Genomic DNA, 24,803 nt, shown 5'->3' with positions numbered 1-24,803 from the left:
TTCCTCTATTTGCTCTTCAAAATCCATTTTATCCTTTCTAAGTTTCCCTTTATTACTTGTACAATTGTGCATAAAGCTCCTCCTAAATGTCAGATTTCCAAATTTGGAAGTTGTTTTTCTGTGTGTCTTCAACATAATCTTTTACTTTGCCACTTAACTGTAGAAGTGTGTTTCTTGCATTCTTGGTTCAGGAGCAGATCAGAAACGTATATAGGCCTTCCGGAAAACAATGTTCTCTTAAATACCTTCCAGACAGCTTTACTTTTAATGTCAGGGAGCTTTTGATTAATTTTCTCATTTTATTGAAATCACCTTTTCTAATTGCTCATGTCATATTACTTTTTGATACCACATCTGTCCCTTGGATTTCAAACCTAAAGCTACGTGTTTACTTCCTGAATTTGTACCTGGGCATTTCTTGAGGCAAAGTCAAGCTGTTGTCTGCTGCTTCACTTGGATTTTGCTCTTCTAGGAAGCAGTCACGTAAAAAGATGGGAAACTTCCTCTTGCTGACCCACTGTGCTATTTGACTTGCTTCTTGATAGCTGTAGTCTCACATTATTATGACTCATTGTTTCTCCCATGTCTCTAAATGCTGTGCACACAGTTTTTTAAGTTCTCCATTTTTCTTGGTCCAGAGACTGGTATAGACAGCCCTGATAATACATATGAGAGCCTGTGGATAGCCATAGGATATCCAAGGATTCATATTTCTATAGATTCAGCACAGCTCTCCTCCATATTCAGAACTGTTATTTTGCTAAGTTCTGTAGAACTCTTCATCTGTAGCTCTAGTTTTGCAGCTTATCACCCTCGTATGTAATTATTTCCCTCTGTATATTTGTAACTATGTGTTACAGCGTTATATTAGCAGTTGTAGTTTTTACAGCTTCTGTAATGTTTGTTGTATCCAGGTCTTTTTCTGTGGCAGAACAGTCTAGTTTACACATTTGTGCTTTTAATTTTCTTGATTCTGTATACAGACATATGTAGGTTTTATTCTTGGTTAAGAGCCTTTTCTTATTTAACTCTTCTGTTTGACATCCAGTCTCTACAGGACCATTTGTTTTGCTCTTATTTTGGCCCTGTTTTAGGTCTGTTGTAATTCAATCCAAACCCGTACCAGTATATTACATAGACAAAAGACGCATCTGCTAGCTTCCCCTTTGCTCTTAGTTTAAACACTCTATATCTTGGTTACTTCAGATGCCAGTTGTCAATTCCACTTTAACAGGAGTAGATACTATGCCTCCTGTATAGTTTTCCCTGCCCCAAAGCTTTTTTTGTGTCTATTAAATGTTTACCCCCTCACTCAAGCTAAAACCTGTTTTGGAGTTACCCTGAATACATGCTGGGGATCTGGTTTAGCAGGAGTGGGCTGTCATTATGGCAGAGGTAGAGAGCCAGAGAGTCCTTTCCCACCACTTTCTGTCTCAAATCAAAACTTTTCTAGTGCGTTGCAGTCAGAATTATCCCTCAGCCTGCTTACTCTCCTGTTGTTTCTTTTGTACAGATTTCTGTTGCACTCAACCTCCTGCTTAGCTCTCTGCTAGATACTGAAAGAGGTGTTGCGCGTATACCTGGAGACAGTTCACTGTCACAGTTTGTGCTCTGGTGTGTTTCATTTACACACAACTGCCACTGGGAAATACGGCACTAAGATTATACACAAAATGAATGTGCCATGAGGAGCCCTAAAGGGTCATCTTAAAGCCAAAGATGACAGGTTTCTATATAAATTCAACATTTGTCAAGCCTCCTCCTGATGACAGAGGTGAAGGACCTCTCCAAAGAAGCAAGCCTGCAGTAAGAAATGGAACAGCTCTTGGTGGAGGTTCTCACTATCCTGTTTGGGAAACCCAGATTTTTCATCAGGGATGCAAAGACTGAAATGAAACCTATCCCGAGGGTTGGTGTTTGTGGAGATGAAGTCAGGAGCAACAAGTGCCTCTAAAAATACAGATCTGAAATGGGATTTAGTGTACCAAGCCAGCGTGTCTAGATGCATGGCCCATGCTACCAATGTGATATCACAGTTACATGGAAGAAGAGGAAGGGAGAGAGAGCCACTTTTTAGGGGCACCCACTTCAGAGAAGACTTGGAAGAGCAGGAGTGAGTCTATCCAATACATTCCCATATGGGACTGTTCATTTCTGAGACACATGTGACTGCCTGACAACTGCTCGAAGGAGAGAAGGAAAAAGGTCTGAGAAAACATCTTGTCCAAAATGTCTCCATATTCTCATACCCAAGGCCTCAGCGGTGACGGGGTAGATCCAGCTGTTGTGACAAGCTGACTCATTTTGGAAACAACCAGATCTGCTATAAGCTGTCTGTCCTCTTCCACATGCTCCCCGATCAGAGGCATTGAGCTGTCCATCACCTGCCACAAGAGGGAAAAACAACAGTTAATAAGGAGATTTCCCAATGGCAGATGCTGTTTTTGCCTCACCCTCTCACAATAATCTGCTTTGTGTCCCTATGTCCTTGCCAACACCTCTAATCAGTCAGTACCCTGTGCGCCGAAACACACTTGACTCTCCCAGGGGTGGGATTTGTCTTAGTTTTTTTTTTGGAAAAGGCACATACTCCCCGCCTCCCCATCTTCCTTCCCCTTGCGCCAAAAGTTGGACGCCAAACCAAAACTTCTGGTGGCTGGAGGCTTTTTAAATCAACTAAACACAAACTGGTTTCTTCATGTGCCCTGAAGAGATGCCTCTCGTGGGTGAGGTCTCTCTGGCACTGTGCCATGGCATTTAGGGGTGACGTTGCAGCAGAAAGGGCCACAGGCAGGCACAGGAGAAGGGAAACAATGTACAGAAGCCTGTGGAGATTAAAGCAACGAGGACTGGAGGAACCAGGAAACCTTTGCGATTAATCAATGCAAAGCAGTGCACCCTGAGAGGGGAAATAAACACAAAAGATGCATAATGAATAGGATGTCACCAAAACAGCAGCACCCAATACAGCAAAGTAAACATCTTCTCTCTTGTCTTCTTGACACTGCTGTGATATGACTGCTTCCCAAACAAGTACTACAACTGTGCTGGAGAAAACAAGAGTGTAGGGAGAGAAGAAGGAGAGCCAGCAAAGGGTCTTTAAGGTAAGAAATGCTCTGACAATAATAATAACAATGAAAGCACAACTGACCCTCAGCAGCCCTAAATATCATTTTCAACAGTTCATCATAAATCAAGTACTTCACAAACCGGAGCTAAATCCCACAGGAAAAACTGCACAATGATGAAGTTAAGATTCAGTTTGAGTAAATATAATTGTACTAAAATATCAGGGTTGAAAGAGTTTATTTTCTTTTGCTTTATTTTTAAACCAAACATTAAAAAACATGGAAATGCAGAGTTAAAGGCTGCATTGCTCTAGAAAGGCACTGACTCATACTCAGATAACAATCGCAAGTGCACTCCACCCCAGCAAGGCTGCAAGAGTCCACTCTTTGAGTGAAGTGGAAAGTTTTGCACATTTTTTCACAGTTAAAATGGAGGAGGTCTGTTAGTGAAATGAGTTCATTGAGTTTCTATTCTAGCCTCATCTTACGCAATAATTGTTAACTTGGATCGATTTCTACAGGTGTGTCATGAACACTAAAGAAGCTGCCTATGGAGCTTTAACTTGGAATTCTCATGAAGAGTTGTGTGTTTATAGCCATCGCCAGCTTGACCTAGGGTGCATAAGAAGGAGGTTAGAAAATTAAATGGAAGTGCTCAGCTATATGCATGAGATGGCTTTTCATTCCACTGTCCACCTCTCTGTTTCCCTGTTAAAAAAAGGAGATGGGGAAAGGAGATAGTTCCTAGAGGAGCTGGCATTAGCCATGGTGGCAGGGAACAGCCAGGTACCTTCTGCATCTCACCACTCCAGGGGACTCCTGGTGTCTCTCCAGCAGGTTGCTGCACAGGTTTCCCTCCTCTCAACTTCCCCTCCAAAATCATTCTCATTTCATTTAGCAATTCCAGTTCATGTGTAAGAAAAAAGGACTCTCAGCTCATTTTAATGCACCATGCGGGGGACCTGTCTGGCCGCTAGATGATGCCATTACTCTCCTAAAAGCTGGCCAGCGAAGTTTAACTAGGTGATTCCCTAACCCTCCCTGTAAATAATGGAGATATAGCTGTATCCAAAAGACACAATAAAACCCAAATAACAAAAAAAAAATCCCCTCATTTACACATCTTAAGAAATGCTCTTCCTTATTTCTGTGGCAGCAGTGGCTGGAGTGGAAGTGGAAGATGCTGTTTTAAAAAACAAAGGCACCAGCAGGGAGTGAACCCTGGAGCAAGTCCCACCTGAGTCAGAGAAGCTGCACCAGGGATCACAGTATCTTCTGTCTTGCTGTGTAGTATCTGGCAGAGGGAATGTGAGATGTGGGAGACTGGGAATATGGGCATGGAGAATCACTGCATAAGGAAAGGCCTTTGAAAATGGCAATGATTTCTATGAGCAAAATGATACGGCTGGTTACCACTCATCTGAAAATGAGCATGAGATGTCACCTTGTCTGTCTTTCAGAAGAGGGGAGCTGCTCTGGAGTTGGGCAGATACGAATGCTAATGCCAAAATAAATCAAATGGCTGGAAGGAATACATGAATCACAGACAGATTAAGCTCATCTCATCCTGAGGAGCTCACAGAACAGCTGGACAAGACCAAAAGACGTCGGCACATATGGATCTGGCCTTTGTAGCTGCCGAAGGTCAGTGGCTTGCTTCTCCTGCTGCAGCTGGTGTTGCCTGATAAGGTGTATGAGGGGAGTGGAAGGCGGCAGGGCAAAGAAGAGACTCAGGAAAACCCCATCCCACTCCTCCCCCTTGAGCCTATCTGATGCTGAGGCCTGAAGGCTGGACTTGTTATTCCATGCTCTGATGTGCCAGAGTGGGGTGTTGGGTGATTTTTAAGGACCGAAGGAAGGAAGGAAGGAAACAGATGATTAGACATATCAAAAGGACTGATACGGCAGTGGTGAAGGGATGGGCAGGGCTTTGTGCAGGGCAGCAATGAGCATGGCTAGCAACACAGCTTGGCTATATGGTAGGTAGGGCTTAGCTGGGTACCTGATCCAGGTGGAGGAATAAATCACATGGATCATTTTACTTGCTCTCCACTGGCTCCATATTTGTCAGCATAGCAGGGATGTAGGAAGGGGTTATAATGCCAAAGAAAGAGAGGAGGGGAGTTACTGAGCCTTCATCATCCAGCACATACATGCTACTGAGCAATTTTGAGAATCTGACTGCTAAAGGCAGTACCTAGCTTGAGCTAGTTTGAGAATTTGGCCTTCTCAGCAAGTGCTGAACCCTGCTGGATATTCCCTTGAAGTGACAAAGTTTTTTAAAGCAGAGGAAAAGTAAGTACCCCTATTCAGAGTCAAATTCACGACCGCTTTAATACAATGAAGCTTTGTTGAAATCAGTAGATTTCTTCTTAGGTCTAAAAATGAGCCTTGAAAATAGTGCTAAAGTGTGCTAGTGTTTTGAAGGGCAGAAAGGTGGCAGGTTCTACTATTAACTGTGGGAACAGAAATGAAGTTTAAGTAATATCAAATACCCTGGTTTCACAGATTACTCTTGTGCTGTGCTGATAACTCATCTCTCTTAATCTGATTCAGTTTGCAACAAACCACTGTGACGAATCTCAGTGCATAGAACTGCCCATTGCTCCATCTGCAAATCTTTCCTAGAGAACTGCTTTGCACTGTGAAAATTAATTACTGCCTGCAATTGCATTGTGCAAATTTCCTATTTGTTCAGCTCATTTAGACATGCTTTCTTGTAAATGTCACAGCAGACTTTTCCCTCTCACCAAGAGAAATACAACTGTCACACTGTCAAAAAACTTTTTTTCCCCACTGCCAAAAGAAAAAAGCAAAATAAAGGATCAGTTTCAAACCAAGAAAAGCACTCAGGGAAGTAGGCTGGAGGCAATTAATTTCTTTTCAGCATCTCCCTCAGATCTACATAAAGTAGAAAAGGTGCCTGCTTGGCTTTGCTCTGGTCCTTTGTATTGCACTTACTCTACTCTTTTCTGGACAACGTCCATCAACCTGGCATCTGAATGCTTGCTAGAGGTTTGTACATCAGACCTGCTCAATCAGGTTCTTGGTTGGTATAATTCAGCCTGAATCATCTGAAGTTGATGTATTTCTTCTGACTTGTACCTTATTAGATCTATTGCTTTTTACCTTGGCCTAGAGGGAGAGGAGTATAGCTGTACATTTTTGCCCTGTGCAACATGATGATGGCTGTTAGCATATGGATGTGCCTTTCATGCAGTCACTCACATGCAGGGGTGGATGTGAAAACCCAGAGGTATACCCAGACAGAGGCATATAATCCTTAAGCACAGAATCAGCCATGTGTGCACGTACATAGGCTTATGTGCAAGAATAGATGTAGGGATCTGAAAACCACATCTCACGTCTGACCATGTATGGACACAGTCCAAATGTCCTTAGACTCCTCTCCTAGCAAGACTTCTTTCTTGCTCTTCCTTTCTCAGCCCCATATGCATAGTGATTTAAAAGTACATGGCAAAGAGACAGTCTACTTTGGGGGATGCTCCTCTAGGTGATGTTGAATTGCACGCAGGAGCAGACCCATCAGCCACAGCCTCATCGCTACAGGAAAGACGGAGGCTTGCCAGCTTTTCATTGCTGGCAGTGCACTTATATCACATGGCCTTTGACAGGTCACTGCTCCCCAGAGAGTAGATACATAACACTGGAATGTGCAGTCACCAGAGGGCTCATGTGGTTCTCATCAGCATCCCAACCCTCAGCGGGTGGGACTGCTCTCCCACACATAGCTTTCCAGTGTGTCAGCACCCCTGCATGAAACCATAGGCTGGCCCCGCTCATCTTCTTTGGCTGGCCTGTGTTGGCGGAGTTTACAGCAGGTCAGATGCTGTGCCTGTCTTCCAATTGCATAGTGACAGAGGCACTTGCTTACTTGCCAGATTTTCTCTCCCCCGGAGTGTCTCTTAAGTTTCCACTTTGATTTTCTGGCCAGCTTTTCCTTCTCTGCCCTGTTAAGATGACCTGAATGTGCTATCTACCCTACTCTCACTTATGTCTCCTGCTCTGGTAAGGAGCACACTGAACCTTAGCTTTCCCAGCCACAGTTTATCCTGTTAATGGGGTCTCGAACACAAGAGTTTGTGGTCCACTCTGCCCGTAGTAACTCTGTTGTGGTTTGTCTTACTAGTCTGTTGTTGTAGTGAATGCTGGTCTGGGCAAAACATTTAAATGAATACACCTGACTTTTATTTAAATTGTTCCTGCTACTTATGGACATCTTTGTTACACTCCCCCTGTTTATTCTACCCTCTTAAATAAGATGCTGGTAGGAGTTTTACTATTGAGACTCTCTTTAAAGTGATTGGAGAAATCCAGGTTCATTCAGAGAGAAACAGATTTTTAATGGGCTGAAAGACCTGCTGGACCTAACTGTTTTTCTCTCCCTGTGAATAATGGAGGGAGGTTGACATAACTAATATGCTGACATCATCTAGAGCTTCAGGTTGAGTTGAATCTGAGCGTGTTCATTTTTGTTGTTGTTGATAACTGCTACCAACCACAGAGATGTGCTTGCTTTACGAGTGCTCAGCCTAGGAAGGATAGTGCCGGGGCATCAGTGCAATGAGACATGCCAAGCTTTGGATGCTGCCAACAACACTTGCTGAGAATTGTGGCCTCGATAAGGGCCAGCTTGCATCTTGCAAGGGGGGCAGCTCTGCATCTTGCCCCACGTTGGTAGGTGCTGCACTGTGGGGATTTGTTGGCTGGAAAGCTAGGGTGGCCAAGCAGTCTCTGTCTTTCCATTTTCTGACACAGCCTGTACTGACACATGAAGACATTTTAACACTGAGCCCTCTCTGCATATCTGCCAGTTTAACTGGGACTCTGAAGTAGTCCCTTGCATATCAGCATGCCACAGCTTGGAGGAAGTAGGTGGGCATTGAGGAGCAGTGACTGCTGGCCTGTGCACACAGGGGTACAGGAACACTTTGATGCCTGTGAACCCTGAAGGAGAGTTTTTGCAGATACACTTCCCTAAGGTGACTTGCATTTGAATTCCCCATGCTCTCACCTCAATGATATAGTCTTTTCCATCTTTGCTGTGGACAGCTTTGACAGCGCAAATATCAAGACCTCCAAACATTTCTGCGCAGGCGTCCGCCCAGAGTCTGTACCTGCAGAAACCATAGAGGCATGGCCTGGAATTAGCTGTCATTGGGTGTTCCATCGAATACAATTGCCCATCCCTCTGCCCCTAGGAGCACATAGAAATTCTGGAGTGTTTTTTATGGTAGCACAAACTTTATATGCTTTGCTAGGGCATCACCTCAGTCTGTTGCACAGGAGATGTAGCAGAAAAAGGAATCTTGCTAACATTTTCCTTTATTCCAGATTGTTTGCCCTCAAAACCACCTTAAAATATTTCTTTTCCTCATTGGTATTTCCATCAGATCTCCAGTTGTTTGTCATTTTGCCAGGCTATAAATATTTAGCTCATTTAATCTCCCAGAAGAGTTGGCTCCTTAGCGTTTGTATTGGCTTTGCCTGAAAGCCCTCCATTATGCAGGCAGACCTCTCCTGATAAGAAGTCCAGCACATCAGGGCTGGAATAAGACTGGAAAGTCAGAACAAAATTTAGCAGGGTGTAGCCACCTCCTCCCTGGTCTGTGACCCAATGACTCCTGCTTTTTATAATTTACTCTTTCCATTTCATCCTTTTGCAGTCTCCTACCTCTCTCCTATCCCTTCGGCATTCCTCCTATCCAGGTACTACCCTCACATGGACTAGGCACTGCTTCATCAGAGGGAGAGCTACATGCTACATGCCTTGTCTCCAATTGTCCCATATTGGGAAAGGAGCTGGTATGAAGAAGGGCCATGTCTGATGGGTACTCCCTTAGATGTTCCTGTGTCAGAGAAGGAGAGAGAATGACAACAGCCATATTCTGAGGGGATCACATCCCCTTGTTGTGGAAATGAGGAAGGAAAGAGGCAGCCTGGGTTTATTTCCTGTGCAGCTGCACTGCAGTTCTGACCATTTCAATAAAAATAATAATCTCAGAACAGCAGATCTGTAAGCAGGACTATGACAAGATGCGGGGAGGAGAGGGAAGACCATGGTCTCATGCACTGACATTTTGCAGACCCTACAGGGAATGGGAAAAGAGCTATTCTGGACAAAGAACAAGTTTATATCCTTGAAGCCAGCCAGAGTCTCCATAACTTGAAAATATAATGATCAACTTGTGCGAACACAATGTCTGTAGAAAGAACATTTTTCTAATCTGGTTTTAAAGAGGCAATCCATTTCTGTGCTTTGTTATCTTTACTGCTAGGAAATGTTTCCTAATGTCCAAATGAACCTTTTTTTGCTATAATTTAAGCCCATTATTTCTTACCCTCTTGTACCGGTAATATGGAGAGTGGGACATGCCCTATTAGCAGCCTTTTATGTATTTGCCTTTAAGTCTTCTTTCCTTTAGGGTAAAGTGGTTTTCATCTTGTGGATGACTTCTCCTGGCTCTGTGAAAGCTTATGAAGGAAAGCAAACCTCTGTACTGCAGGCATACATTCACTATGCACAAGTCCACACTTCTACAAGAAAAATATCACTGGTCTGCTAACTGAAAAAAGGTAGAAAACTACAGGAGCAATTGTTGCATTCTTTCCTCATAGGTTGATTATATTTTCTCCTCTGAGCATTCCCATTGCTGTCCTTTGGACTCTCTCCAACTCACTGATATCTTTCTTCAGGTGTAGTGCCCAAACCTGGACAGAGACAGAATTCAAAATGATCCTGGAAAATTGGAGAAATAATCTGGAAAAATCCTGGATTCAATAGGGAGGAGTGCCTACACATAATCTATGTATTTATAAATCTATGAATGATCTACTGCATTAAAAAATAGGTTGGAGAACGAGTGACTTGGTAGCAGTTTTGCAGAAAAGGGTCTGGCAGTTACAGTTGAGCATAGGTTATCACGAGTCAACAACATCATGCACTTGCAATAGAAGCAAATATCACACGGGTATGAATATATGGAATACCATCTGCAAAGTTCAATTTGCGAGATGCGTGAAGCAATTCCTTCTGCTCTATTCATCAGTGAAAAGACCTTAGCTGAAACACTATGTCCACTTTTCAGGAGACTGATGTGAAAAATGCTTTCAACACTTAAGCTGACAGATTTTTCTCTCTGCTGAGCAGAAGAAAAAACTTTTCTATGTCTGCTTCTTATAAGTAATGTACTTTAGAATAACTTCCTGTTACTTCTTGTTTTGTGCTGTGACCTTTCTGATTTTATCCCTACATGTTTGTGTTTGTGTGTTTGACCTTAGTATGCTAGTCTAGTTTCCTGTGGCTACATTCAGTAAAGCTCTAATGATTTAGCAATATTGGTCTCTTGCTGTCCTTCCAGTCTGTTTTCCAAATTAGGACAGTTTGCCTCTGTGCCCTTAGTATTTTTTTAAGGAAACACTTGGTCTTTTAAACTCCTTTATTCAGCCTCCCAGGAAACCTCACCTACCAGTTCTCCCAATTAACTGAAGTCTGAAATACAATTCCTCCTTTCTAAACCAAGAATAGCTAATACTGTCTTTGAAACCTTCTTCTCTTCCTTACCTCTCTGTCATTGCAATCTGTTCTAGCATGGCAGAACCTGTGTTTGCCTTCCAGTTTCCAGAGATGGACGTCCTCCTAGAAAAACAAACCAAAAACATAACCAGAACATGAAAATACATTCCTACCCCATCCTCCCTCTTACTGTGGCCCTCGTTCTTGACTCAGTGCTTGTACAGGAGGGGATGTGGTGAGCTTCTTCCTCACAGGAGTCTTTCCAAATCTTGCCTCAACAGTCCTCCATACAGAATATGTTGTTCAGACTCATGAAAAAATGAATGAGGAGTTAGGGAAACCTCCAAGGTATCTTGAGCCCATGTTTGGTGGATAATCACTATTAGCTTTGTGAGTACTTTCTTTCTTTATATATCAGGCCCAGGAGAGCTCAGATGTCCGTAGAGGAACTCCAGGATAATCAGCCTTGTCTTCTGTAATGGTAACATCCTCTCTTCCTGGAAGAGCAACTCTCCAGGCAAATATCTGACTGAACAGCTCCAGAAATATCAGCTATAACATTCTGGGTCTCCCTGACTTTGACTTCAGTTGTACTGGTGCCATAGAAAATAAGATTATACCTTCTCTTTCACTGGCTTTTTGCTGACCAGTCAATGGCTCACTCTGTCTAGACTCAAAGAATTTATAATTATAAAACAATTGGACTTTCCCTAGCTGCAACTGACTGTTAATTTCCAAGAAAGATACTGACAAATTCTAGGTTTCACCATCATCCATCAAGGGGTAAACAATTTCCTCCCCCTCACCTTAGGCACAGGGCAAATCTTGGCCAGGTTGCTGTGATAACAGTGTGCATATAACCCTGGTAGAATGTACAAGCTAGGACAAGTCAGCATGCTGACAGGAAACATCCAAGGTCTAGCTCCATGCTGCAGGAGATTTAGGTAGTGATTTAGGAAGGGATCATGAGGGGTGCTCCAATGCTTCAACATGGTGTTGTGGAAATCCTCCCTGCCTGTTCCATCACCTTTTCAACAAGATGTAGAAAAGAGACTCTGAACTTTTTTGTTCATTAAAGACTGTGGAACAGTGGAGATACTGATGTCCTGCCGAAATGTAAACCTGGATCATTACAGTTGAGTACCTAGAGTTTCCCTTCACCCTGGAGTGTCTTTTTTCCTTTTCTCTTCTAACCTGATATGTATAGTTGCTGTGAAATTTAAATGGACTTTATAACCTATCTTTAAAGTAATGGCCAGGGGGCCAAAGGAGAATGGTTACTGTGTTGAATAATTGTGTTTTCATATAGTTGACTGGCACTTGGTTCCCTTCACCCAAGATGCATCTTCCTGTCCTACTTTCTAAGCGAAAGCATGGATTTCTTCACAAGCTTTTATAGTTATGAGCCCTTTGGTTATGTAAGTACAGTGTTTAACCCTCAGCCTCTCTTTTGCTTTTTACATGTTCTGGTTCTTAGGATTGTGTTACTCAGTTTTGCAATGAGAACCATTTTTTATTAATATATAGATCCAGAAAATTGTCATATAGCAGCAGATAGCATCAAAATCCCATTAGTACTGATGAGAACTTCCAGAGTTTGATTACTAACAAGATGATTAAATATCAGTGTTTACGAGATATATCTAGAATACTGAATATAAGCAGTTGAGTTGTCCCTAAGAAAACCAAAGCACAGCTGTATAGTTTTGGAAGGAAATTTGGCTTGAGAAAACTCCAGAAATAAGAACTCTGCTCTGGTAGTTGGTCTGATTGGTGTGACTTGTTTATGTCTATCTATCTCCAGCAAAGTACAATATTGGGCATAACATATCAAATATTTCTCTTGGGTGTGTTCCAAACTGTTTCTAAATGGAAAAGATTCACCTGAAGCCATCCTAACCAATCACCAGCCTCTATCAAGATCACTCCCTTCCCAGCATGACAGAGCAATTCCAATTTGAAGTGTGCCAATAAGTTCTTTTTCTTCTCCCTCCTCCAACTCCCTCACTTTTATTCAACCTGAGGTAGAAAAGGAGATTGAAAAGAATGGTGTTTCCCAAAGGATGCTCTGCTTCCAACCCCATTTTTGCTAGGGACTCAAAGTTCATCCAACCATCTTAAATGCCAAGGGGCCATATCAGTGTACAGACATCATCTTAAATGAAAGGACCCAAGGTTTTAGAATTGGTAACTCAAGCAGATTTGTAGCCCAGACACCTGCAGCATTGCTTTGGATAAGCGGATAGACTTTCAGGTCCTTGACTGCCGGTTTCCTATGCTCACCATCTTCCAGCTGAGCCATTGCAGTCTAAAAGTAGTGCAGAGGTGTCTAGCCCCCTGAAGAGCATATGGACCACATTTGAGGTGACGAAAACAGAAGCTATGCTCATGAAACTAGAAAGGAAAGGATATGATCCTCTTGCTAAAAGCTGATGGCAAAGACTGTCCCATGCCTGATAATCAGCAGCTAGCTGCTGGTAATCCAAAGTGAACAACATTTCACAAGCCTTAACTAGCAACAGTCCCTCTGCTTACCCCTCGTTGGGGTGTATAATTTCTGCCTCTGTTTCTCCTGCCACATGAGCAATATTCATGTTTTCTCCTCGCCAGTATTACAATGGCAGTCAAATACATTCAGTGGAATTTTAGGCATGTATCACATGCTGCTTATCTGCTGTTTTGAGGATGGCCCAAAGCAGGGGCTAAGTGGGTGTTTGTTAGTAGTGTAAATCTGGAGTCACTACACTGAAGTCAATGGGAAACTGAACTCAAGCCCTGGGTCATGAGCTGGAAGGAAGTGCATTGAGCATCTGGGAAGGGGAGGAATGCATGAGTCACTGTGCAGCATCCTCCCCCTGGCAGATGCTTGGTGCAAAGTAAACATATTCTGGAGAAGTTCAATACACAGTTCTTTCTCAGAAAGAAGGGGACTTTTAAAGTCTAAATGTGTGGGTGAAGGTATAAAAATATTGTGTAGATTCCCTGGCTCATGGATCAAAGCAATTCTCCATTGGTTTGACGCTACAGCAGATGCTGTAATTGCCTCTAAGGCTGAGATTTGCTAGCGTGACTCATGATTTTGGGTGTTCTATCTGAGACAGCAGTGAGAGCCCTGATATTTTGGGTGCTTTTACCTCTGCCCTCTGCCACAGTAGGGACTTATTTATACCATAGAAATAATCTCTCATTCTGTCTGATGCTGGGACAAACTGATACCTTCCAGAAGGAACAGCCGCAATCAGGCTGGCTCTACAGCTCTCCCAGACTCACTTCCATAAAAGGCTCTCTCAGTATAAATACACTTTCTGGGTTTACAAGTCACTCAGTGAATTTTGCTGTATTTTTTCTTTGCTAGTAAGCTTCATTTCTCATTAAGGTGTTTCCCATTCATAGTTGTTTGGTCAGTTTCTCAAATGAAAACATATTTCATTTAGCAAACAATTGTTTGCACAGCTATATTCCCAAGTGGGATTAGCTCTTAGAGTGACTGCTTTCTTTCATCAATCTTCTGGTATTTTGATCTCTGCCTGGATGAGTGCGTGGTGAGTGTGAACAGTAAATGGGGAGAGGGTATGGTCAGGCTAACTGGGCCTTTGTTTCACTTAGAGACAGACGGGGAGCAGACTGTGGAGCCAGGGCTGGGTAGGTTGGCAGAAGTAGGGAATTTTAATGGATATTTTAAACCTTCCTGCCTTTGACTGATTTGAGCCAGGCTGTGCATGAGATGTTGATATTAGGCAACTGTGCTATTGTAGACCTGATCAGATTTAAAACAATTTTTCTCTCATCGGGTTCACATGAAGTAGCTGAATGTCCCACAAGTCCTACCCATGAAGAATGTGACTCAGTTATTATCAAGTTTATTTAAATACCTTTGTGCTAGGAATCTGACCAGGAATTTTAGGCAGCTATAGCTGAAAAGTATGTGATCATGTACATTTGATTATCTTATTTAACTCTGTTTGTGCCATAGCTATGGCCTGGGAGTTTGTAAACACAGATATAAAACTTGCAATATTATGAGTCTTAGGTAAAATATGAAATCTGTCTGGTGACCTGAAGAACATACTGCCAGAGCTGTCTACTTATCCTGAATTTTGTGGCCGAATAAGGAGTGGTATTTCTGGAGGAGCTGTGTTATTTGGCTTTTCTTGTCTACTGACTGGTCTGCAGTAAGAAGAAACAGGTGTTTTACTGAGCCATGCAGTTACATCTTTAATTGAGCTCAATGACTGCTGAAGTGTGGCTGAACGTTCTTTAATTTTTTTAAATGCATCAGTATGTGAAGGATATTTCAGGCATGAGAGCCACCCTCCCTGTTGCCACCACCTTCGGTGCTGGTGAGGCAGGAGGCCCGCCATGGCGAGGAGCGTGGCCCCTGGGCCTCCCACCTGGCGGTAGCAGTGAGGAGAACGAGGCAGACCTCAGTCCTGGGCGCTTGCATGGCTGTCTCTGATGGCAGATGTTGGCTCCGGTGTCAGAGCAGGCTGTCCCTTGTGGGTGGCCACCTTGGTGCCATCATCTCCCTTGCTGCCCTGCTGAGCAGGGAGGAGCTCGCTGGGCACCTAAAGTAATGACTTGTCTTCGCCTTCCCCTCCCTCATGCATGTCTAGGGGCACATGCATAAAATGCCTGAAGAAATCCTGCGTGCTGGCCAGGCTGAGGCTAGTTGTACCAGTGCCATGTGCTCCTCAAAGCCTTGTGTGAGCACAGTGCTGTGAGCTTGGGCTGGGCATGAGTTAAAGCTCAGGGTCACTGTGGGTTGGACACTGGAGGTCTCCGTGGGTTGCAGCCAGATCTTACAAACATTTTGGCCGCCGGAGGTTGTTGGGCCATCCCTCTCTTTTGCTTGTCCCCCCCAGGAGAGAAGGGGCCCACTAGAGGGCGCTGGAAGCTGGAGGATTTTGCTAAACTGTTGGAAGAGACAAGCCCTTTCGCAACAGGAGGTAGAGAGTGATGGATAACGGTGGAGTATAGCTTTCGTCGAGGGAACTACCCAAAGCTCAGAAGGAGGTAGGGAGAGATTTACCTTCCAGAAACAATGAACTGACAGTGAGTAATGGAGAAGGTGATCTGTGGCAGAGGGATGTGGGTTCAGTGGGAGGAAGGAACAGCAGGGCTAGTCTTCAAGGAAATTAAGTCAACCTCCTATTCCTGCCCAGAGCAGACACCAGCTGAATCACATCCACAGCAATATCTCTCCAAAGTATTAGCCCCCGACTCACCCCAGCACAGCCATGCACTCACATGTAAGCCTTATAATTGCTGCCGATTTTCTGGATTCGGATGTCGTACTTGGAGTCGATGAACGGCTCGGTGGTGGCGTAGGTTTTTGCCATGGCTACTATGCTAGCCATATCTCGGAAGTCGTATTGGCTCTCAACTTTGACCTTGGTTGCCAAAATCCCGCCAAAAAGTGACAAGCACAAAAGGAACAGGAATATTTTGTGAGAAGAAGCCATCTCAGTGTCTGAATCACACAATGCCAGTTAAAAAACACACACATGGAGCTGAGAACAGAGCAGAGACTGCATAATTTGAAAAGAGACATTCCCCAGGAAAACCTAACCCAGAGCAAAATGACCACTTTCTCCTTCCCTCATGTACAAGCCCTAGTAAACATGGTTCCAAGAAAGTAGCTAGAGCTTTGCCCAGATGGCTCTTGCTAGTGCTCATTGAGTTTATGGTGCTTCAAAAGCATATTTCATCTCCTAAGGTGCATTACTCCATTCAAGCATTGGAACTGCTATTTCCCATACTGGGATAGATAGAACAGATTATTTTGGGTGGTCAGGAAATAGAAACCAATGCTATAAAATAAACAAGAGAGCTGGTTGTCTGCCACTTCCAGTCTTCAGTTCCCTGGCATTTCACATTACCCCCATCCAGCTTTTCTCTGAGGAATGGTGCAGGCTTCCCAGTTGGAAGCAAGCACTGAAGGAAAAAGATGCCACAGACGTTTGTGTGGGGGCAGTTGGCAGGGAGGTAGACTGCAATCACACTTGGCAATGAGAGGGCAGTAAGCTATGAACTGGAGATTTCCTGAAAAACTAGCTCTTCTCAGATTTGTATTCATTTATGAGAAACACTCTGAATCTTATCCAAAAAAAAAAAAAAAAAAAAAAAAAAAAAAAGAAAAAGAAAAAGAAAAACCCCAAGGAAGAAGGACCAAAAAAGCAGAAGTTCTAACAATACAACCAAATCTCTGCCAAAGCTAATGGGGAAGGAACAGGGAAACTGAAAAAGCAAGTAACAAGAACATGACAACATGACCTCATTCATCCTCTCAACCACAGCCTTTAGTCTGTTGGCAAAAATCTGCTTGGTGCATTGGAGAAGCCCTTGCAATTCTTGTCCCTCAGTGTGGGATGGATGCAGGAAAGGTGGGTTAATTGGCAAAAAAATGTCCAACACTGTGTGAAAAGAGTGAGCAAGTGAATGACTTGACGTATTACATAGGCTTTGTAGTTTGGCAATACTTGCAGACCACAGTTGGGAACTGCGACCCTGCTTTGCTAAGTGTCTACCCGCTTGTAACAGCCAGACAGTCTCTGCCCCAGAAGAGTTTCCCAGTTGCGTCAGTACGTGTGTTAAAGGAGGGTGATGCCAGGCTATGTGGAGCCGGCTGAAGGAAACATGCATGCCTCGGTATTTGGTGTTTCTTTGCGAAGAACAAGCAAGCAGTTTTACATGTCTGCCTCCAGCCATGAGAGGGCAGAAGCCATCTTCTAGGAAGCGGAGGACAAGTTTGTTGCTAACCTGCAGCTGGTGTATTGCTCTATTTAGACTGTTTTGTTTAAGCTCCAGACATAACAGAAATGAGAGATGCAGCCGCATGGCTCAGGAGCAGGGCAGAGATGCTCTTGAGACCTGGACAGATTGTGGGGAAGGTGAAAAGTGCAACTGATTTTACTCAAGACCCTGTCTAGATCCCCCCAAAAGAAAACGGAGTCCAGGTCTTAACTTCTCCCTTTGCTGAACGCAGAGTACCCCTAGGCCTCCTTCCTTCTGCTGTGGTGGAGGAGACCTGTGAGGGCTGTGCTCTCACTATTCAGGGCCTGCTGAGAAAAAGAGCCGAGGGAGACTACAGTTGTTTGTGCAAGAAGGGGGGAAAAAAAAAGGAAATAACAAAAACAAAGGGGAAATGTAAAGACGTACATTGTACGTCACCCAGGAGAAGCAGCCTTGCTCTGGGCTTTGCTGCTCCCCTCTGTGCCTGAGCAGGATGGAGCGCCCTGCCCAGCTGCTGGGGGCTGGCGGCAGGGCAGGGCGAAGTGGGCACAAAAGCGCCAGTGGCGGTGAGGATGAAAGGGGGCACCCCCACGCCAGGGGTGCCCCAGCCTAGGGAGGGCTCGCAGCCTCTTGCAAGGGGCAACGCAAGCTGCATGTCAGGGCTGGGTGTTTTTGTCGCGCAGATAAGAGCAGCGCTGGGCTGAATGACATCAAGCGAGAGAGTCCCACCCAGATGAGGTGATTGCAGGAGGGACTCGATGGGCAGGCAACGCGCTGAATGACAACATGTTCTCCCAGGCCCTTTGGCAATAGGAAAAGACAAAAGGCATTATATAATGACCTACTTGGAACAAGGACATGTGTGGGATCTGAAACAAAGTGCTGTGCTTCTGCAACAGATTTCTCTGGGCCCCAGCTGAAGTGCTTGCATTCCCCACTCAGGGACATTTGTCCCAGAGGTAGAGGAAGGGATGCCGCTTCCTTTGCAGGCTGGAATTAGACCAGGTTGCTCAAAAGGGATTATATGCTCTTCTCGTCCAGCCAGGCTTTTCCTCAGAAATGTGGGGTGTGAAGGAAAAGAAGGGTGCATTTGTTCTTCCTTTCCCTCCCTCCTCTCCACATGGGGAGAGAGTAGAAGCACATGAACGTGTTTTTTTCCAGTGGGCCTGGGGATTTTTGACTGGGTAAATAGGTAAAGAGGTGGGGTCTTATAAGAAACACAAAATAAGAAATGAAAACCAAAGGACACTACTCCCACAAAGCTACAGTGGTACTCAGGCCTCTGGAAACAGCTCTGCCACCTTCCCTGACCCGTGCTGGAGCCCTCCTTGTGGCCTTTTCAGAGAGAAAGCACCTCGCAGAATTTCCCATTTAGGAGATCATGGCCCTTATTTCCCACAAGGCATCAAAATAATCACCCCACCAAAACTGAAATCTGAGCCTTCTTTTGTTAATTGTTGGAGCCAGCCAAATTTGACAAAATAACAACTGTGTCCTGGGTTAATGCTGGTTTAGTCCAGGATACACTTATTACTTCATAAACAGGAAGCACTCAAGTTACAGTCAAATTAGATTTATTTTCCTGTCTTCTCTATCAAGTCCACCATTTTATTAGCTTTCTACTTTTACATTTTTTGTAATTCGTTTCCTCCTGCCATGTAACCCTTTTACACGTCAATAAAATATCCATTCTCCTAACAGGAGAAAAAAAACCTAGCGATAACCAAAGCCAGGGTGGATGCGGTGTGACGCCAGAGGGCATTATTTAAGACAGGATCATTAACAATCGTTCTAGAGCAAACAGTTACCAATTTACCTAATAAGGGATAAATGTGTCTTCTAAAATGGCAGGCTGGCCAACATGCGAAAGTGTAACAAGTGAGAGAAGTTGGAAACATCGACAGGAAGCCATTTTTCTCTCTTTCTTTCTCCCTCCCCCCCCTTTTTTTTGCACCCTTCTTAGAATGAATGCAGTATCCCATTAGCTGCATAGAGGAGTGCAAACAGTGAGTGCAAACACGGCCCTTGCCCTATGGGCCTGTTTGCTTAGCTGGGCTGGGTGTTTGATCAGCAATAGACTCATTCTAGAGCCATCAGCTGCTGTTTGCTATAGAGTTTTAGTGACCTGTTGTGAAGGGTTTGGGCCAGTATGTTGACAAAGGCCTTTTCTGAGTAAGAAAGCTCCCTGGGATAGTCCCAACTTCCATTCTGTCTTTAACCTCAGTACAGTCTAGTTCCCCAGCATGCTCCCGGTTGCTGCAGTGGGGAGGGGAGTTTGGTGGGATCTTTGGGGACATACTCACACAGATGTGACTGTCCTTTTTGCCTGATGGCGGCATTTCGTAGGCTGATACTATGTGACCTGAAGCTAGTGCTCATTAACATCACTGTCTTTCCCAAAAGACATTAACCCTGATGCCCTAGCCTGGAAAGTGGCCTGTCTGGGCAGTGCGGGAGAGAGAGGAAGACCACGAGCAGAGGAACGAGCCCTTCTCACAGCTGTGCAGGGCTCTAGCTGCTCAGCCACAAACAAGGGAGAAAACTACAAAAACACTTCTGCTTCATCCCTGCTGCATTTCTGAGGAGCTGTGTATCTTCTTTGGAGGCCTTCCTGCAAGACAGGATTTGCAGGGTCCTTAAAAACCTACCTTGGATATATCCAGGGCAGTCTGAGCCATCTCGACATCTATTTGAGCCCAGGCTCTTTCACTGAGGGACGTGGGCAAGAGTTTCTGCTTTGTCTGTCCCACAGTTCCCAAATCTATTGCCTATTGCTCTCCTTGTGTAGTCTTGCACATCGCAGATGTTCATGGACACCAGGATCCCAGGGCTATGGCACTCCTCTCTTGTCTTTGGCCTAAGCACTACAGATATTGTCTCACTGTCCCCTCTTGCTTTCGTTAATTATATGGCCACATGAAAAATAGTCAGTCAGCCAAAGTGGCATAATTATAGTAGTCCACCAGGGCTGCCCTATTCTTACCTCTCTGAGTGTCATCCAGAATTAACTCTGCCTCACAATTTAAACCCACACTACTTCAGAGATGGCTTGCAGAAGCAGTTTCTGTATCCAAATTGGTATTAGAGACAGGTTCAGTTAGAAGGTAAGTGTACAAGGCTGAGCCAGGGCAGGGCTTGGCTCTGTGGTGTTTAACTGTGTCGCGGTAGGCTTGTGAAAAAGGCACTGTCTGAGTGTTTTCCTGCACAGCAAATTGCATGACGACACAGAGCTTGTGCTTTTTTACCCATCTTGACCTGCTCTTAGCCTTTCTGTAGTGACTTTGCCATTTTGGGAAAACTAGTCTTCAGAAATGGCTCTGCACAGAGGGTTTCTTGAGTGTCTCCTTCCCTCTACCCCACAATTATATTCCCCTTCTCAGAAAATACTAGATCCAACCAACGCACATTCAGTTTAGGCCTAACTTTGACCCACCTCAAAATAATAAAGATACAGCCAAGTCTGCATTTTATTATTAACCTCAAACTGAAGTTCTCCAAGTATTTCACAGTCTTTAATGTATTAAGCCTTATAATCCCTACTAACTTGCTAATGAAGAGCTGCGGTCAGACACATGTCTTGGCAGCTTTGGTCCCAAGTACCCTGGATCAGTCACAGTTTTCTGCATCCAGGAAAAGGTTACAGACTTATGTGCAAGATATTGGGATATTCCTGCTATTTTCAAGATGGGTGGTACCTCCTCACTCATGAGTCAGTGGGAATGCAGTGATTGGGTTGCTTTGTTGTGAATGTTGTATGTCAAGTCATTATTTTTCTTCTAAAAAAGAAAATATTTGTTCCTTGACAAACCAAGGCAGCCCTTTTCCCTTCCTTTCCTCTTTAGCACACTGGATTTTCAAAGCTCTCAATTTTAGAACATTCTATTTCCAGTCCCGAGAGAGACAAGGTGACGAGTTGTCCTTCCTGATAAAAAGCCTGTGGTATTTTTACATTACATAGTGGCTCTGTTTAGTTTGCACTATATTTATAAAAAAAAAAAAAAAAAAAAAAAAGAGAAGTCTTTCCCATCCAGTAAGAGAGAAAATAACTCTGACCACATTATTATGAACAACAAGTTTTTCTTCTACAATGTAACAAATTCATCTGAGCCAGGATTTGTACTGGGGAGGTGTTTTCATAATTATGGGGCAGGAATGGATAGGAGGTGACTCTTAAACTGACCTAATTAGAAAGGTCTAAAAATAAAGTAAGAGTAGCAATATATATGTATTTATTAAATTTACATAAATATATATATAAGCCACATGAATAGGAACTGTTTTTCCTCTCTCTGCGATCTGGCAGTTGTTTCCTTCCCGTGATCTGATCAGGAAGAGGTGAAGAGGCTCTTTGAATGAATTTGCAGTGCTGGGCTCTTTTCCTGGGGCACTTTAGGGTCATGTTAGCACACAAATTGTAGATATTAACACACTCAGAGCTTTATTCCTTGCGAATGACTCTGGCATTATGATGTCTGGAGTCAGGAACAAGTGTTATTCCTTTCCAACTCTAGTGCCCACTCTACTCAACAGAAACCCCTCCAGCTATGTCTGGGGTAGGTAGGACTTCTCCAACAGGCTCAAACTGCCCAATGCTTAAAAAATGCCTCTATCTCTTGTGAAATGCTGGGCAAACAATAGTTCAGTTGTATCCTGGGAAGGATGTCTTCTCTCAGTGTCCATCCATAGCTTCCCTGGAAGAGTTCTTAGATACTCTTGCCCCATGAGCCTGAGGAACTTAAACACAGCATCAGAAAGGTCTTCCTCTGCTGACTCCATTGTAAACCATTTTTCTAAGTAATATTTCTGCTAATGTATCTGTATTGATACTGTATTGGACAAGCTCACTGGATGAGCTTCCAGCGCCTGCCAGAAATGGGGTGACTACAAATTTTGGAAGGGGGATAAAGGCAGTCATGGGAAGGGCTGAGGGGCATATGGCTGACCTATAGATGAATAGATTGTCTGGGGCCCCTTTGACTCCCTGGGTGAAGGCTCTTCTTGGTGCCTCTGTTCAAGTCAACAGAGAAGCTGTTGTTTCTGGATTTCTTAATGGAAATTTCAAAAGATGCCTTTTATTACAAATTTTATTTCTTCAGCTCCAGCCATGCCTTACACACAAACATCGCTTGAGAAGAGCATTTTTTTCATTAATAGTATGCTTCCATCCCTTTTGGTTTTGACCTTGATTATTAACTGTTCCTCACACAAGATAAAGATAGTCGACAGAACCTGTTTCTTACAAGTCCTAACAGAGTTATTTTTTATTTAGGTTTCAGGATCCTCTATTCACCCCTTTGTTTAAAAATGTGGTGAGTGAATTTTGTGAAAATGTGAAAACGAAGGGTATGTGAAAATAAAAGTCTGGCTATTATATTTATGCTCTTTTCAGGCATTATTATAAAATAATAGATGCTCAGCACTTTTTATAGGACCAAGATCTTTATGAACATGAATTGGCAGTAAGTATCAGGTAATCGTTATAATCCCGCTGATTTATAACACAGAGAAACTGAAGAAGAGTAGTGAAATGACACAATATCCCTGTGAGCCATTGGTGGAGCTTTTTGGGGAAGAGGCCTTTTCTTTGTCCTGATATTTTCTGGCTCCTGGCCACTACCTCAGTACAAATAAAGAATAACAGTGCCTGGACTTCCTGTCTTTGCTCATTCTTCTAAGTCTTGGTACCTCCCATTACATGTGATTTTATTGTTAATAAAAAGAAAAATGTAAGTACTTCCTTGACAATTTCTCCTGGTAATGAGATTGTAATCTGAATGCTCACATCCTTTGAAGCACCCATTACAAGTATAGGTACATGGCTTGCTGTCTTGGCATCGTTTGCTGCAGTAAGTATTATTTTTAATACTCACATGTGTACTTTGGCTAATAGGTTGGTTATTTTATCCTTTGTTTCTTCACTTAGTGCTTTTGTACAAAATACGGCCCGATGCAGGTGCTTTGTTAACATTTGCTCTCTTAGGCTCATCCAAGCCAAAAGCAAACCTCTCTTTCCATAGTACATATATTTTACAGCTAAAGACTTGTTATTTCCTTCTATCATCTCCACTTCTGAAGACCAATACAAAGAAATCCTTTAGCTGTCTGCAATCTCCTTATCATCATTGATTATTGCTTTTATGTTAGGAGAGTTAAAATCACCATTATGTCTTCTGGAAACTTTCCTTTTCTGAATTACTTAAGAAGAGTTTTTTTATTATTCCCTATGGCTGTTGCTTTTCTGGTATGTCCATAGTTCTGCTTATCTGTATTTATCTTGCCATTTTCTGTGGTTTCTTTCTGTCAGTCCACTTTGGGCTTGAACCCCCTTGTCTTAAAAATAAATTCTTGTTATCTGTCTTGTAAACCAACCAACATGGTGTTTATTTTATTTTCATTTTCTCTCTTCTTTTTTTGCTCTATGCAATGAAATGCAGTGGGACTTCAATAAGACTAATTTAATCAGTCTCAATTTTCCTTCAGGCTGTTTGTAGCTGGAGAAGGGCCCAAACTAAAACCATAAGGTCAACAACCCTTCCTTCTCCATTTACTGAACAGAGCAGTGTTAAAACTCTATGCCCAAATCCACATCCAGACTTTGCTAGTAGTCCATAATTTCATAATTGGCTAGAGTAAACTTGGCTTCAGACCAGTTCTTTATTCTAGGATGCTGGCTGTCAGCCTATCTTCATTTTGGAATGACTTCCTACATAACCCCCTTGTACTATTGCATACAATTGTGCCTGGAGTTTGAATAGAAACCTTCTTCCCGTATAACTCGTGACAGCAAAAATCAACCTCAAGAAAAAATCAACCTTAAAGAATAAAAGATGAAATAAACAGGGAGGTAGAAGAAGATCTGATGCCTACTACAGAAAATGACAGCTGAATATTCTGCTGAGAGGTGTGTTGTCTGGAAATACTGTTTAAATTGAGACATTCTTCTCTGATTCTTCCCCCATTTCTACAGCCCCCGAGGACCTTTGTGCACAAGAGAGAAACATGAAGCCCTCCCTACATTACAGGTGAAACTGCAGAGCAGTCAAAGAGATCCAAGATTATAGTCAGACCAAGACAACTCCCAGGGCCTCAGGGAGCTTGAAACCTTTCCTCAGGGGGAGAGTAAGATTAGGTCTCCTGGCTTGTGCTGGTTTGTCTGATTTTGCTGATGAAATCATTCTCAAGGACATGTTGGGGACAGCACTAGGCTGTTCGCATGCACTGTAACGCACTGACACGTCCGCCTGTTTAATATACGGAGCTCCAACATTTTAACGTCATTTTCCTGCTTATTTAAATGCTTGTTCTTTGATGCTGAAAGCCAGCTCCACCACTTGCCAGGAATCTGAGCCCACTTCCTCTCAGGCCACTACCAGCCAGACAGGGGAACACTGCAGCCACTGCAAGAAAGATTATGAGAGTTTCTGCATGCAGTCCAGGAAGCCAGAAAGGACTTCTTTTTCCAGAGC

The 24,803-nt window shown here is 43.5% G+C and overlaps 1 protein-coding gene across 1 annotated transcript in view; it reads right to left on the bottom strand.

The window, feature by feature from the left end:
- The window catches only part of SYN3 (synapsin III), a 204,043-nt gene that overhangs the window by 8,682 nt on the left and 170,558 nt on the right, over positions 1–24,803 (bottom strand). The window contains exons 8-11 of the mRNA XM_026118004.2: positions 15,853–15,995; positions 10,654–10,728; positions 8,104–8,206; positions 2,250–2,384 (exon numbers count right to left, since the gene is read on the bottom strand). Of these exons, the coding sequence (XP_025973789.1) occupies positions 2,250–2,384; positions 8,104–8,206; positions 10,654–10,728; positions 15,853–15,995 (456 nt within the window). The remainder of the gene's footprint in view (positions 1–2,249; positions 2,385–8,103; positions 8,207–10,653; positions 10,729–15,852; positions 15,996–24,803) is intronic.

Source organism: Dromaius novaehollandiae, chromosome 1 (genome assembly GCF_036370855.1).
Source record: "Dromaius novaehollandiae isolate bDroNov1 chromosome 1, bDroNov1.hap1, whole genome shotgun sequence".
NCBI lineage: Eukaryota > Metazoa > Chordata > Aves > Casuariiformes > Dromaiidae > Dromaius > Dromaius novaehollandiae.
The sequence above is the reverse complement of the archived record's forward strand: the minus strand, read 5'-3'. Positions and strand labels throughout refer to the sequence as shown.